The following is a 16036-nucleotide window of genomic DNA, read 5'->3' as shown; positions in this document are numbered from 1 at the left end:
TCCTATATCCAGCAAGTCTGCAAGCAGTTTGACTGCTTTTTCTCCATTGTTTGTCTAAGTCTGTTTGTTTAGATCTGGGAAGAAAAGAGTGGTTCTCATTTTGACGGCTGTATTCAGTTTTGTGGCTTTAGTTGGAATTACAGAAAGTCTTCATCCCGTGCTTCAGAAAAACAGAGGAGACATTTTAAATGAATAACACACAAGTCAATGTTACTCAGTGCTTATAATAAAAAGAACTGATAGAACACTTGTTGGTTCTTCAAAGGGATGTTTCTTTCCCAGAGCAACTAAATGCACATATTCCTTTGTACAGAGACTGGAGGCCATGGGTAGCAACAAGGGCGCACCATGTATTACAAGGACCTGGAAGCTTTCCTCAGGCTATGCCCGTGGTGATACTTAACAGCTCAATACAGTAATAGCACTGAACACCACTTGTTATCACAGCAATTCGTTTGTCAGGGCTTTGTAGCTGTGACCCTGTTGGGAACATGCAGCTGTGTGACTCCCGCTCTCCTTCCCCACGTCAGCTCAGTGTAGCTGGTGTTCCCATGGACAAGAAGAGTGGGAATTCTGGAGCAGGCCTTCTTTTTCTCCACCTTTTTCTTCTCCTATGGATGTATGGGCTTGGCTGCTGCTTCTTACGTTCTTGGGTGCTTTCTTAAGTTCTTTACTATGGGAGTGGTGAGGTGCTGGAACAGCAGCCCAGAGAGGCTGTGGATGCCCCATCCATCCCTGGAGGTGTTCAAGGCCAGGTTGGATGGGGTCCTGGGCAGCCTGGGCTGGTATTAGATATGGAGGTTGCTGGCTCTGCATGTGACAAGGGGTTGGAACTTGATGATCCTTCAGTTCCCTTCCAACTCAAGCCATTCTATGATTCCCACCTCCCAGAAGGACCATGGGCAGAAAGATCCAGTTGCAGGAGAAAAACAGGGAAATGTTTCTTGTGTTCAGGCACACCATGCATGGAGGGCAGGGATCCTGTACTGCCCATATCACAAATCATGCCATCTCTTAGGTAGAATGTATGACAGTAGCAGCAGGCAGCTCTGGGGAGACTACATGGCATCTGGAGTGTAGCTGAGCCTCCTGAGCCTGAAGTCTAGGTCAGAAAACTCCTAGAGAACAGGCTCTCTGGAAATTCCTGCCTCCAGCTGTGCCAGGAATAATAGATACTCTTCCTGTTAATTGTGCTGTTTTGTCACCACGAGAACAATCTGGATGTGTGAGGGAAGAAAACTGTGTAGTAATAAAACAAAAGAGTATTTTTCAAATTCCAAAAAAGTTTGATTTCATGTCAGATACGACCTAAGGATCAAAATAATCCTTAAATTATTCTTTAATTGCCTTGAACTGCTGAGTTTTCCCTGAATTTCAAAGGCAGGAGAGGAAACTCTTCTACTCTTGCATAGTCTGCAGCCTTCTGGCAGATGACTGATTCTTGCATCAGTCAGCATTTAGGTGGCAGGAAGGAAGCTTTCCTTTTCTGTGATTCACAAAAGGTCCGTGAGGCTGAGGACGTAGCTTTGGTGGCCTTGGAGACTCTGAAAAAGGGTTGCAATAAAGAAAAGTATCTGATCATCCAAAGTAGCTGAAAGGTATCAGATGGGTGACGTTTGTGGAACCCTCACTGAGGTTCTGCCTTCACCTGGAGCCCATGAAAATGTTCCTCTTGAGCTAAGGAGGCTTCGGCTCAAACTTCATATCAAAGCAGGCTTTTGTGGTTTCCAACTTAAGGTGTTCATTGTTTGTTTTAAATATTCAACAGGAACCATTAGAAGTGCATGCTGCAGCACAGTAATAAATCCAGCCTTCTCTTCTCATACAGCCTCTTACATTTTAAACTCCTGTGCAGTGTATTCTGCTTGTACTAGAAACATACACAGTTTTGATGCAGCATTAGAGTGCAATTAATGTTGTCTCTAGATAGGAAAATGTGGCATCGACTCAATCCTTTGATTGATCTTTGATCTGGGACTATAATTCAGCTTATTTAACTTCTGCCCAGGAGATTTGACGTGTTTGCTTTGTTCTTTTGGGTTTATAACAAAAAGCAAATAAAGGCAAAGTGTGTTTTGCCTGAAGAACCTTTATCTGTCTTTACTTCTTCAATTAATCTGGCGGACTGAAGTCAGGCCAGAGAAGAAACTAGCATGCATTAATATCAATACTTAGTGAACATGGTCAGAAACTGCTCAGACTGAAACCTACAGAGCTGTTTCCAGGGAAAAGCTGGGCCTTACCAAGTATAGAGTGTGACTCATGAACATCTGTGAGAATTTCACGCTTCCACGATCACATCTGCAGAACAGCAAAATTCAGCCACCCCATGTCCCCCTACAAATGGCTTCAGACTGTAAATATAATGATTTTTTTTTTTTAGCATGGAGAACCTTTTCCTGTTTAAGTCAGCCCCCATAAAGACTGTCTGTGACAGCCAAACAATCAAAACACACTGTTGGCAGGCAGCAGCTCAGCAGAAATGTTCTCTTACTTGTATTTCACCTTTCAGGTGCATTGCAGTTTTAAAATAGTTTGCATAACTGAGAGCTAAGTCTTATTAGAGACATGGGAACTAGATTGCCAGAGTTTCCTTTAAAAGTTTCCACTACTGGGAGATGAATCATAAACCACACATTCCATAGGAAAAGCTCTACAGAAAGCTAATAGGGCTAGACTTATTAAATAAGCTTCATTAAGAATTTTTGTTAAAAACAAGAAAGGTCTGAAATTGGACAGACTAAAACTGGATCAAAATAGTAAGGATAATATAAGTGTTAAAGTTTTCATCCCCCAAAATATGTGTGTGGGCTTAACTAACCTACTGTAGCAGCTTCATACATTTGCAGCTTCTTCTCTACCTTTGTTTAAGTATTTTATGTAAATGGAACTCAAATTCTGCTTCTACTTTGGGATGACCCAGAAAAAGAAATAGGGAATCGGAAGCTGAAATGACAGCTGCCTTATGACATGTGATTTTGCCATAGGTTCCTGAGCAAACTGTGTCAGAAGGATGAATTTTTAGCCCCCAGAGAATGAGGTCTCTGGAGAAGAGATGTGCCTGTAGCCAAGTTAGACAGGCAAACTCACACATTTGGTTTTTGTTTCAGGTTGGACGTTAGGAGACATTTATTCTCAGAGTGCTGATGCAGTGGCACAACTGCCCAAGGAGTGGTGGGATCATCATTTCTGATTCAGGAACCATAGGGATGTGGCACTGAGGAACGTGGGCATGGTGGGGGAGGCTGGAGTTGGTCTTGGGGATCTGAGAGGTCTTTTCCAGCCTTAAAGATGCTGTGGTTCTATGACTCTATGATAAAAGCAGTAGATTGCTATCAGAAATACAACCTGAAGCACATCCTGCTGGCATCACCCTGCTTCCCTCTCAGGCAGTGACAGACCATCTGGTACTGCAGATGCTTGCTGGTCGCTGTCATGCTCCTGCATGGTGAACTCTGGCCATGTGGAGGCTGAGATGTGCAATGTGGGCTTTTGATTCTTTAAATTGACCATCGTTGTTTCTAGAGATACTTAATTGCCCATTGAGAGAACTTGGGCTGTGCTGTGTTACTGGAAATTGTTCTGGCAGTGTATGTTTGGATGGAAAATGCACAACCTGAAGAAACAGGTTACACTGCAAATGTCAGGAGGTCTTTTTCATAGTAAAAACCTGATCCAACTTCTACGATAACAGTGGGGGTTCTTCCATTGACTCTGGTGGTGCTGGCTCAAGCCCCTAGTGCAAAGTCATAGACGTCAGCAGCAACAAGAAACTATGCTGGCTCTAAAGCCATTCTCTGCATAGAGAAATTCTCTGTCAACTTGTCATCAGTGCTGCCTCGTCCTCTTCCTGCCTGTCTCTACAGTGTAACTTCCTTTCTCCCCAAACATTTCAAAATGCAAGGAGGTTCTTAGGTATTGTAAAACGAGAAAGCTCCTGGAGCTGAAACACATTGGAATCATAAGGAATAACCAGTTATCCAGAGCACATCCTGCCTCCAAACGTCAGGGAGCCTGTCAGACAGCACAGGACTGATATTTCTCCATTTCCGGAGCTGAGAGTGAGGAGTTAGACAAGCTCAGACTGGTGTGGATTGAAAAGGATTAGTGATATGGCTCCTAAAAGTGTAAGTAGAAAAAGAAACGTGCTCCTCTTTTTTTTCTTTTTCATTCCATTTGAAAAAAATGAGCAGGTTCTTAAATTGATGGGAAGCATTCTTTAAATGCAACAATCATTTGTCTGCTGTGCTTTTTAAAAGATAATAAAGAGTAATTTCCTAAATGCTTTCCCATTAGATACCAGAGCTGCAGAGACAATCCGTGCTCACCCGAACATCTTTATTTGGACCAGCAGAAAATAAAATAAATGAGTGATTTAGGAAATAAAGATGAACAAGAGTGTTCTCCTTGCTCTGTTCATACATCCGTCTTCTATTTACAACATTAATCTGCATTTCCAAGGATGACTGCTGATAATTTTATCACAAAGAATAGTTAATCTTGCAGGAGATTAACTATAACTATACTGCAGGTGTAAGGACAAGCAAGATGGTTCTGTTAAGGGTGTTGTTGCTTTTCTTTCTTAGCTGAGTTTCAGTGGTAGATGCATCGTTAGGGCATGGCTATCCTGAGGCTGAAACTGCTTTCAGACCTGGTTTAATATCTCTGTACGGAGCCAAGCTGAGATTACAGCCTGAGGTGGTGCTGGCTGCACCTTCAGCTAGTCCTCCTGGTACAGGCAATACCCAAGTCATACTGGGTCAATTCAGATTGCCAGAAATGAGCTGGGGATTGAAAGTAATTCCTGCATGCTTCAAGGAAGAGGTGATGGCTCGCAATGCCACACTTTGGAAAACAATCATTTTCCATCTAGCTAGCAGAAGCAAAACTGAAAATCACGAACATGGAGATAGTTAGCAAATCTATTTTGAATTGGAACCCCCACTAGATCATTGTTGAAGAGGCAAACATTACATCTGAATCCATACCCTGCCTCTTATTAGGCCTTGGAATTAATTAATTTGATCCAGACATCTTGTCAATGTGTTGTTTTTAAAGTGAATACCCATTCATGGTTGAAAATTGCATGTGAAATCATGATTGGATACAGCCCAGAAAGAGAGAAATGCCCACGCCTCAGCCTCTTCCCCAAACCTGCAGGATGAATGCTTGCTTTTCTGCCAGCGAGAAACATAAATATGTTGTTGGATTTTGTTACCACATTTTTATGTACACAGCATTTGGATTAAAATGCTGAATTTCCTGTATTTTCAAATTCCTTTTTTCAACTAGTTAAAGAAATGACAAAATAATTGGGTCGTTGCTTGCTGAATCTGTAACATAAAGCTGTTCTGGTTGCTTATGCTTCCCCATTTCTAAAGCTTCTGCATGTGTTTTCCAAACTAGCATTTAGACAGTCTGCGTGGCAGTTTTCATTGTTATATGGAAAGCTTCTCTAAATTACTTAGAATATATTAATTAATACTTTCAGAAGTGCAGGCTTAGCCATAAAGCACTTCATTTTCCTGTATATTTCCTAAAAATAATTAGGTTGTCTGAGTTACCTCTAGAGGAGTTAGGAAAGCTTGTAAGGGAGGATGAGCCAACACAATAGTGTAGATAAACTGAAATTCACAGTATGACTCTGGATTATTATTTTTTTTCTGTAGTGTAATGGCAACTTCAGCTTGATTGTATGACACTGTAGGGATTAACTTGGACTTCATCTGATGAGCTTGTACTGAGAGCTTTGCAGTCACCATCTCTGTACACTATAGGTCAATGATTTGGTCCAAGATGCTTCACAGTGCATCTCTTTATTGATGATGGAATTTGTATGTCTGTGAAAAGAATGAATATTTCTGTATTTTTCATATTTCTACATTATTAACAATCAAATGTTGTCATTGCCTCCCCTTCCCCAGACCAAACAGTCCCAGCCTTAAAGCCTAGTTCACTTTCAGAGGCAGTAAGTTAGGTGCTCTCCTATAAATTTTTATGAATAACAGTAAAAAAAAAAAAAAGAATTGCTGGGTATTATTGAACAGCTATTAAAAATCCTAATCATTTCACTTGATACATTCTAAGCATTGACAACATGAAGATAGGACGCTGCATTGCTAATAATATATTTTCATCAGAAGTATCTGTATTTTGTGTCACCTGCTCTTAGATCCTACTCTGTCGTCACTGACAACTCCCACAAACCGAGCATTTCATAATATTGGCCTGTTGACCTGATGCCTTTACAGGCAATACAAATAACTGATGCTGAAAAAAATAAAGAGCAGCTAGGTGCGTTTAACAGGGATCCATATGAACAATGAGATAATACACACCAATACATGCAGGCTTTTTTTTCCCCCAACATCCTGCAGCTTAAGAAACCCTGCCTGAAATCCACCAGTAATCCCAGAAAATGGCAGTTTTACAATGTTAAGAGTATTTTGGTCTGAATAAAACCAAACCCAGTTCTTTATACGTACACTGGCACTGCATGTCACATCTGGGAAGGCTGGGGAGCCTCAGCCAGTATGTTGCTGGTGGAGCAGGCTGTTAGCTCAGTGGGAAATGCTCTGCTTTTTCATTAACTCCCTTTAGAACCTGTGCATTGCCCCCCTAGCCTGTATTAGGCATGGTATAAACATGGAGCAAGTGATGCATGAGTGGTAAGGCAGCTTGCTCTGGGTAGATGCTTTAGCGTTGTGAGGGTGTTCGCAGACTCAAATATACTGCAGTGCAAAAGGGTTTGCAGGATTACCTGTGAGATTCATTTCCCAACCTGTCTGCAGGACTGAACTTGCTAAAGGAAGGCAGGCAGTCCCCTGCTCTGTAATTTACTCCCGGTAAAGATCTGTCAAGAGCCTGAGACTTCTTCCAATCGCAGTGCAATGAAAGATGGAGCAGTCTGGAAGGAAATGCAATTAAACCCATCTGCCAATGAAACCCAAATCCTCTGAGCTGCTCCGTCCTCTGGTTCTCCTTATCCATCCTGTCTCTTCTCTGCTTGGGGTAATTAGATTGAAAGCTCTTCAGAATGAGGAACTGTCTGCAGCCTGTCTCTTGTGCACCACTACGATTGCAGTTGGTGCATAACAAAATACATCTGTAATTAACGTTTGTCTTTGCCGCCTCTGATGAAGACATTAAACTTTGGCCACTGATTTCTGTGAGAACTTTCCTAAGGATGAGCACACAAATGCTAGCACAAATAGCACGCAATGGTTTTCCTGAGGGATTTTAGGTTGTTGTGAGCTGAGCAGGAGCACAGCAAATCTCGTATACATTTTGACAGTTTGTGCACAGCAATACAAAACCAATGTGAGAGTCAGACCTGGCTAAATAAGCACCAAGGCGCTGTTTCCCACCTCTGCCATGTGCAGGCTTTTCAATCTTGGTCAGTGCTGAATTCAGGGCCCCTGAACTGTGCCCTTCTCTACCATTCAGACCCTGCCAGAATGCCTCTGTGCTTTTGTCCACCTTCTGCAGAGCACAGCGTGCACCTCCCAGCCCAACTACAGTGTTTCCAGGACAAATATGCTGAGGACAGTGAGAGACTCAAATACTGGGGTCATCTCAGACCACAGTGTTTTCTCTGAAAACAATGAAGTAGACTCTTTCCAATGCCTTATCTTCCAAAGCCTGAGCTCTGGGCTCTAGCTTGCTGCATTCCCAGCTCACTGTTGGGGCAATGAGATCTGCTTTTCTTTCTTTTTGCAATTTGGAGCCGAGAGAGATGGCCCCTTGTTGCAGAATTGCCCTCTTTGTGCTCAGTCATTACCTCTGCAGCTCGGCGGTCGGCCTCCCAGACCTCTGTAACAGATGCTATTGTGCAATGTGAACGACTGTGATTGAACTTTCCAGAAGAGATTTTAATTAGAACCATAACTTCATACAGTAGCTTGGAATGAGTACAGGGGAAAAATCAAAACGAGATGAAAAAGAAAAATGCCAAAAGACAGGAAAATAAAAGGCCATTCTCTTGGCATCTTGTACTGAAACACACTGGACAGGAAATATTCTGCATATCTGTGAAAGACAAAAGCATAGAGCAAGCAATATTAATTTTATGCAAGTGACAAAAAGCCAGATCCTCACTGGTGTAAATCAGCATTGCTTCATTGGTTTCATGAGAACTGCCATTTCTCATCGACTTCACTGGTGCTGTGCTTGTTACACCAGCTGAAAGCCCAGGCCAGCTTGGCACAAGTGAAACCAAAACACTTGGAATGCCTGTTTACAGTTTGCTTTTTTAAAATAAATCAATACACACTATATATATTAAGTTTTAATAAATCTTTTGTTTTGTAGATTGTCCTCCACTTGGTCTAGAGACACTAAAAATTACTGACTTCCAGCTCCATGCCTCTACAGCAAAGCGATACGGCCTCGGGGCCCACAGAGGAAGGCTTAATATTCAGGTAACATCCATTTTGCTGCTAAGTGGGAGAATGGCTTCAGGTTGTACGGCTACATAAAGGGAGCCAGTGGATGGTTATTGGTTCTGACTGCCTTGACAGCTCATGTAATTCAAGCGAAGGGGAAACGCTGGAATTGGAACAGTGAACAGGGTTGATGGATCACCCTTAAAGTTGTGGGGTTTATTTCCCCGGTTATAGAAGTCACGTGCTGAGGGTGCAAACCTCAGCAGAGCTCTGTGGGTGAGCAGAAGTGGGTGCTCCCTGCATGGCTGCAGGGGCATCTACAGGGAGCATCTATGTCTACAAGGAGGCTCCCACTATCAATGACTTTTTGCCATTTGCCAGCAGTTAATGACAGCAGTTAATTGGAAGTATGTGGTTCTAAGTGAAGCTCTTGCCCTGAGGCTGCTTTTCAAAGGTAACAAATATGCTACAAAAGATTCTGCAATTTGTAAGCCATAAGCAGACAGTCTGCTTTCTCCGTTTTTATTTAGCATTAATGTTGTGCTTAGCTACTTCGTGGGTCCAAAACTCTATTTCTCTATTTCTTGTGTTTCTCTTTTTCAACTTCAGTAGATTTAATGGGTTAGTATTTGTCAGGAGGCCCAGTAAATCAATCTGCAGTCTCTCCAGCAGCAGAGCCAGCTTGAGTGGAAGGGGCCCAGGTGCAGCAATTGGGTGCATGTGAGGTCCCACCTGTGGGCTCTGCAATATAGTTGTACTGAGGGCTGAGCAGTTTTCTGCTTCTCAGAAAGAGTGGCAATGCTGCAATATGCTGTTCTGTTCAAGGAGTGTTCAAGAACTGTGGAGATGTGGCTCTGAGGGCTGTTGTTAGTTGGCATGGTGGGGGTGGGCTGGGGTTGGATTGAGGATCTTAGTGGTCTTTTGCAACCTTAATGATTCTATAAAACTATATATAGATGTATCAAGAACTGTGATGCAAATCTCTGAACTCTGTGTTGGCTGCGCTTTTTCATGATCTCTAGAGGTCCCTTCCAACCCCTACCATTCTGAGATTCTGTTAAAGTCCACTTTATTTACAAACATAAGAATAACATATGGGTTCAGACCAGGAACCGATCTAGCCTTGTATCCCATTACCACCAGTAACGCCACCTTGAAGTAGGAGGAGAGTCTTTGGTGTAAATGATGGATCTCCTAATGGTGGTTTGGAGCCTCCAATGGAAGCTGAGGGAGCAGTCTTCTGCTGGGAAACGAACAGCAGGCAGCTCTTAATTCCCAAAGGTAGGTGAGGCTTAGGGCAGGCTGGCTTGGTCTCTTTTGGTGTCCTGTCTCCCAGGTTATTGTGGCTGCCCTGATCTCCCCTATGTTCACCTGCTGGTTATAATAATAATGCTTCTGCCAGGTCTGTGATGATGGATTCTGTTCCTACCAAAAAAGTCTCCTTTCCTCGATGCTGTAGCTCTGTGCCCTCTCTGCAGTGCTGTGGGGTTTTGAGTGGAAGGACCTTTGCTCCAGTGCCAGCTTAAATGGGAGATTCTCTCTCTTCTTTGGTCTGAGATGTTTGCGTAGAAAGATTGTACGTTTTACTTGGTAGATTGGTTTGTTTGTTTGTGGATTCTTTTTCCCTGTGAGCACAAATTTCATGTCACACTGCTGCTTGATACAGATTTTCACATTCTCATTTCCTCCAGCTGCAAGTTCTATGTGGAATGATTTTCTTAATATGCAACAGCTATTTTTGCAGTTCTCTGGCACGTGAAGTTATCCTATGGCTCTAGAAGACCTGTATACAAATAATGCAACAGCACCCAGCTCATGGTGAACTTCAACTTCAGTAACTGCTCTGCTGTATTTTCTTGTTGAAATGTAGCCTTTTTCTCTGCTACAACCTTAGCTCTAAAAGGAGATTTCTAATAATCCTCCAATCCACAATTTTCTCTGCTACTGAAAGCTTATCTGTATGCTATAGACACAGCAATTCCCCAGCCCCCTTGACCATTAGGAGTTACCACTATGTCTGGCGCTTATTTCTCCTTAGATACTGCTTCCTTTGAAATCAGCTAAAAATTAGCAGCACTTACATTTTGCAGCTCTCTTCGTGTACCTTGCTTTTCAGCATTAAGTTTTAAGGCTTGTGAATTTCAGTCCTGTTGCTGTGGTGCGTATGCTTGTCACCAAGCACACACCAGACTTAGCAGGGCTGTGTAATGCCCTCGAGGATCTGCTTCTGCAGAACCCTGTGTTGGGTGGCACCTGATGTTGGATGCTGGAATTCCAACTTATCTTTGTTCTTTGAGGAGTATTTCATGATAATTGTTCTCATCTTTCCGGAATGAAAGCTTTCCATAGAAATGCGATGTTAATTTAAACTACTGAATAATAATTCTCCTCTCTTTCTGTCTTTCCTTGTAGAGGAAAAGTTTACAATGCAACAAGCATCATTCTAATGGGCAGCACGCTTAGTCTGATTGAAGACTGAGGGTCCCAGCCACAGCAATGGGAGATAAGGGCAGAATTGGTGGAATGCCATCAGCGAGCAGGGGATTAGCATGACGGTGGTTCAAGGTGCTCTGCAGATTGTAATGCTTCCTGGCAAGCACTGGTTTTCAACCCTAAGGCTCCATCAAATTCCATTTCATTTTAAAATGCTCTGAAACCTTTGCTTGAGAAAGGTTTAACTAAGGCAGTGATCATATCTGTGTTGTGTTTCCCTCTGTTCAGGCCTCCTTGAAGAATTTCTCTTTCATTAATGGAGTTCCTCACCATGCAATGTGCTTCCCCTTGTACGTGAGCTTTGCTTTTAAGATACTGGAATGAGGCCACAGAAGTGGCTTCATATAAATTTGGCCAGTGCAGGAAAACTAATAATACTTAAGCTTCCCTGATATTAGATTTGAATGCTGTAGAAAATGAGAAGCCTCAGGAATTGAATCTGTGTCTTTGCAGTGCTCTCTTCAGATGTTACCAGACTCAGTCTGGAGAAATAGGATTGACAGCTGCATCTCCTTTTTGTGGATTAAACCAATCCAGCACCTGTGACAGAAATTCTGTGTACAAATGGAGACTGACAGTTATGTCAGTCTCTGACATTGTTACCCAGCTACGGCTGTAATCTCAATCCAGTGATGGCTATAATTTCAATCACAATAATAGAATAGCTGTATGTCAGAGCTTAAAGGAGTCTCTAATACACATTTTCAAAGTTTTCCATACTCTTCATTTCTATTTGGGAAATATTTAAAAATATCCTTTCTTGGAGTTGCATGGATGGCAATGATAAATCCACATTAAACACAGATGATATAACATAAAAATAAATGTAGCCTCTGAGAACCATATGGAGAAGCTTCTGTGCTTTCCATGACAGTAGCCAGCTTGATGCAGAACATTTCCTCAGTTTCAGTAACAAGATAAATATCTGAAGACCTGGCATGACATGTTTCTTTGACTGTTATTTCTTGAGTGCTTAGATTGTGCAAAATAAAAATATCTTTTGGCTATCTCCCCTTTGAAAATGTGTAGAAGACTGCTTGTGGGGTTTATTGTTGATATAGTTCAGAGTATAGATTGGTAAGCAAGCTGGAGTCCAGCAGGGAGCTGGCACTCCTTAAACTTAATTTTCTGTAAGGTCTGAAAATCCCTGATGTTGAAAATGTAGCGATGGGAATGAGAACTGATGGAACACGGCATTGCTGTTTCCATATGCTTTACAGTTTCTTTTTCTGATTCTGGAGGAGGAAGAGTTAACTCCACCACAGACTATTACTGAGATGGAGCAGAGATCACTTTTTAGGACTTCCATCACTCTGAAGACCATGTGGGTAATTTGTTCTTGGTGAAGGCTCTGTCAGGCCGCAGGCACAGACAGGTGGACTGGACTAGACTGAAGTTCTGTTTGTGCTCTCTGAGCCATATTTGTAAGTAATGGCTCTCAGGTTTTGAAGGGGTTTTGCAGAGTTCTTTCTCCCACACACTTTGAGCAAGAAAACATTTTGGCCATTCCATATAACTGTGGAGAATGACAGTCTCAGGGTGCTTAAAATTGAGCCAAAGGAGAAAATGAAATGAATGATGACTTCATGTTTTCTTTTCTTTTTCCCAAGAAAGACCTTTGGTTTCCTGGTTCTGATTTATGAAGAGTTCTGCTTTCTTTTTCAGGCAGGTGTTAACGAAAATGATTTTTATGATGGTGCTTGGTGTGCAGGAAGAAATGATCCATTTCAGTGGATTGAAGTAGATGCTCGAAGGCTAACAAAATTCACTGGAGTCATCACACAAGGAAGAAATTCTCTCTGGTCGTAAGTACATGCTTGATTTTTTTCCTTGAGATTCTGAACTTTCAAGCCAAAGGATTCATGCTGCAGTGTGCTTCTGTTTTTCAAGAAAAAGAAAGAATAGAAATGATGCATGAAGTTGAGTATTGAATGGAGGAACACTGAAAGGCAAAGTGCTTGTATGTGGCATAAAATGCAACTTTAAAGGTAGCAAACTTCTATAGTTGTTATTTACATCTGTTAAAGGAGGCAGCAGGTTATATGCCTTTATACTTATTTAGCCAAATTTCATTCTGTTAAGCTTTCTAATTCTTTTCCAGAATTAACTTGATTAGCTTATCATATTAAAGAGTAAATGGTAGCACTCCAATATGGTTCTGAAATTAAAACAGCTTTTTATATCCTTACTTTTTGTTCTAAATTTATAACAACCCAAACCCATGCAGAAGGTTTTGACCAGGAGCGAGCTGTTTGGTAGCAGGCATGCAGTTTGGGCTTTATGGATGGGACGAAGACTCTGTGCATTTCAGGTCTACTTGCTATGAAGATTTTAAGGAGAGATTGCAACAAGTCAGGCAGTAGCCTAATTCTGTTGCTGCAAAGAAGCAATCCAGCCATGTGTAGCTCAGGTCTACCACAGTTGATTCCCCAGTGTTGGCTGTTTCCAACGCTGAAATCGACTGTGAGCTTTCTGGTTATTTCTTGAGTTATTGGTTGAGTATATTGCACTGGGAAATAACTGCTTTGCAAAGAGTTGTATGCATTTGTGTGCACTTACTCATCTGTGGCCTGCTTCTGAGTGTAGGCGCTCAGATTGCTACGATACAATTGGAATGAGATGTTAATTGTATACCAGGAGCAGAGCAATCAGTTGGCATCAACAGGACCTGGAGGTGAAGGTTTATCTTCTTCCTGAACTCTGTGCAGTGTTCACTCAGTCTCGCTTAACTTCTGGTTGGGTCTCACTGCGTTATGTGAGCAAATTACCCTGCTTGTGGGGAGAAGCCTTTTCCAGCAAGTACACAGGAGATGCACAGTATAAGATCGGTTCTGGTCAGATCCCTCATTAAGAAAATCTGTGTGATGCACAATAAAAGGGAAACAAGAAAAAAGGGAAACATCACCATAGCTAGGAGAAACATTAAAAAGATATAATTTTCCTTCCACTCTAATTTTCTGATATTTCGTTTCTTTAAACAACCGAGTGGAAGCAAGAGCCTTTTTGGCAATAGGGTTTCTATATTTATTCCACACTGTTCTGCATTGGATAATTACAGTAGCAAAGGCTTATTCTTTCTTGTATTCATACCCTTGACGTTGCTATTCTCATCAACACCAGCACTGCACTGCTTTATCTTGTCACACTGCTATTTTTAGTTTGGCTGTATTGTGAGTTTGCAGCCAGACTCTATGTTCTATTTGTAGCTGGTACTGTCTGGGTTTTTGGAGGTTTTGTTTTTGGTTTTGTTCTTAACTGAGTCTTGCTCCATGAAAAGTTGGTGGGCAGAGTGGTGATGGCCTTCAGGAGGATTGGGGCTGATGCTGGGAGAGCTAATCCAGGCTCTTCCTGAGTTGTTGCTCAGTTTGCAGTGAAATTGGCACATTTCTGCCTCGTGGAGCAGTGGTGCAGTGTGGGGCAGGTCAGTATCTCCTGGAAAATGTAGCTTCTCTTGTCAAGGTCTGCTGTAGTAGGCATGGTAGCATGGGTCAGTGATTTGACTAGATGATCTTAGTGGTCTTTTCCAACCTTAATGATTCCCTGTTTCTAACTTAGTTTGTGGAAGTGGCCTCCCTGGACTCCACCTCATTTCCTCAGCCCCCATCATCAGATAGAAGAGATGAAATCTCTTTAGTTGATGTTTGGGTCATCTTTCACATGTCAGTCTCTAGATTTTAAAATTAACTTGATACTCATAGAGGTACCAAAATAAGATTTTCAATATGTAGCCCTTATCTGGACCAGGACGGGTATCCTATGGTTTCCAGCATCACAGCACTAGGGGACAATGTGTCCATAGCAATGTCACATGCTAATTTCCAAATTAGTTGTAATGGGGCATCCCTCCAGCAGTCAAGGAAGTGAGAGAAAATTAAAACCATGAAACCCTGGGGTGGACAGGAGCTGCATGAAGAGAAATGGAATCTAGTAGAGACTGAGCATGAAGCAAAGAATGCCTTGGGTTGGAGTTGAGGAGCACTGGTGGGTACACTGGTACTCGTGATGGCATCAGGATTGCATCAGACACCAGCCTGGTGGGACTTGTGTTGCTGTGGGCAGGTGCTTTGGTGAGTGTTCTATTACAGTGGGCACTAAAGACAAAGGAGAGAGACGTAATCTTCTTCTTATGCTTTGCTGCCAGTATCAAAAAGCACTACTGATGAAATGGGAGTTTGTACAAAAGATGCCGTTATGCTACCTGAGGCATCTTCCCAACTTTATGAAGTTATGTGACAGGAAAAGTGCATTCATAGATAATAGAAACATAGGTATAGTGGAAAATAAGCTTATTTTGGGTAGGAGAGACAGAAAACAGCCTTCTCTTCTGTGTCGTATTAGAAGCAAAAGCCTGCCAAACCTGAGAGCCAAGGTAGGATTTTATTTAAGCCTTGGAGATTTTCCCAGCATTATATAAGAAAGTCAAGACACCGGGATATGTGTGTGCTAGGTTCACCAATGCTATTATGTGATACAGATTAAGAATCAGAAAAAGCAATTTTTCTGTCTTCATATTGAACAAGAAGCTTGAACAAAGCGGGGAAAAAAATTACTTAAACGAAAGTCACCTGTGAACTACTGCCCAGATCAGATTCATACCTGTCCCTGTCCCTTTAGCAGCTGACTTAATGGGGACATGTAATGACAAGGAAAGGCAGGCAAGGGCACTGCACCGAGTGCTGCAGGAAATCACTCTGCTCCACGTTGTGAGGCTGCAATCCTGGAGCCACTGGGAATCTGGCCTTCGATTCTGCAGCTACTTCTGATGCTGTAGCCAAAGCTAGCTTACTGGCACAGGAAGCAACCCGTTACTTCTTTATAACAGCCCTGGCAGCTGTCGTCTGGCTTTGCTGACGCCTGCTCCACCCAAGCAGAGATGGTCTTTTCACCTCAGCCTTGTTTATCAGTTTTAGGGACTTCATAGGAAATGGATGAGCCTAAAGGTCATGCCTGACATAATGCAAAGAGCACAAAAATGCATGAAGCTGTCACCCTTTGTACTCTGACAAGAACTGTTCCACCTTAGTTTGTCCTCTCTTAGTTTCACTTGCAGAGTTGCCTTTTCTGGTCTGCCTTCCCAGGACATTTGTGCCCGAGCTTGAGACATGAGAGCATTAAGGAGGAAGAGGCCAATGTACTGAAACAGCTCTTGAAAGCACACG

At 42.3% G+C, this 16036-nt stretch overlaps 1 protein-coding gene across 1 annotated transcript in view; it reads left to right on the top strand.

The window, feature by feature from the left end:
* CPXM2 (carboxypeptidase X, M14 family member 2) overlaps positions 1 to 16036 on the top strand; it is a 69530-nt gene that overhangs the window by 14871 nt on the left and 38623 nt on the right. The window contains exons 2-3 of the mRNA XM_048946598.1: positions 8311 to 8420; positions 12543 to 12682. Of these exons, the coding sequence (XP_048802555.1) occupies positions 8311 to 8420; positions 12543 to 12682 (250 nt within the window). The remainder of the gene's footprint in view (positions 1 to 8310; positions 8421 to 12542; positions 12683 to 16036) is intronic.

This window comes from Lagopus muta, chromosome 5 (assembly GCF_023343835.1).
Source record: "Lagopus muta isolate bLagMut1 chromosome 5, bLagMut1 primary, whole genome shotgun sequence".
NCBI lineage: Eukaryota > Metazoa > Chordata > Aves > Galliformes > Phasianidae > Lagopus > Lagopus muta.
The sequence above is the reverse complement of the archived record's forward strand: the minus strand, read 5'-3'. Positions and strand labels throughout refer to the sequence as shown.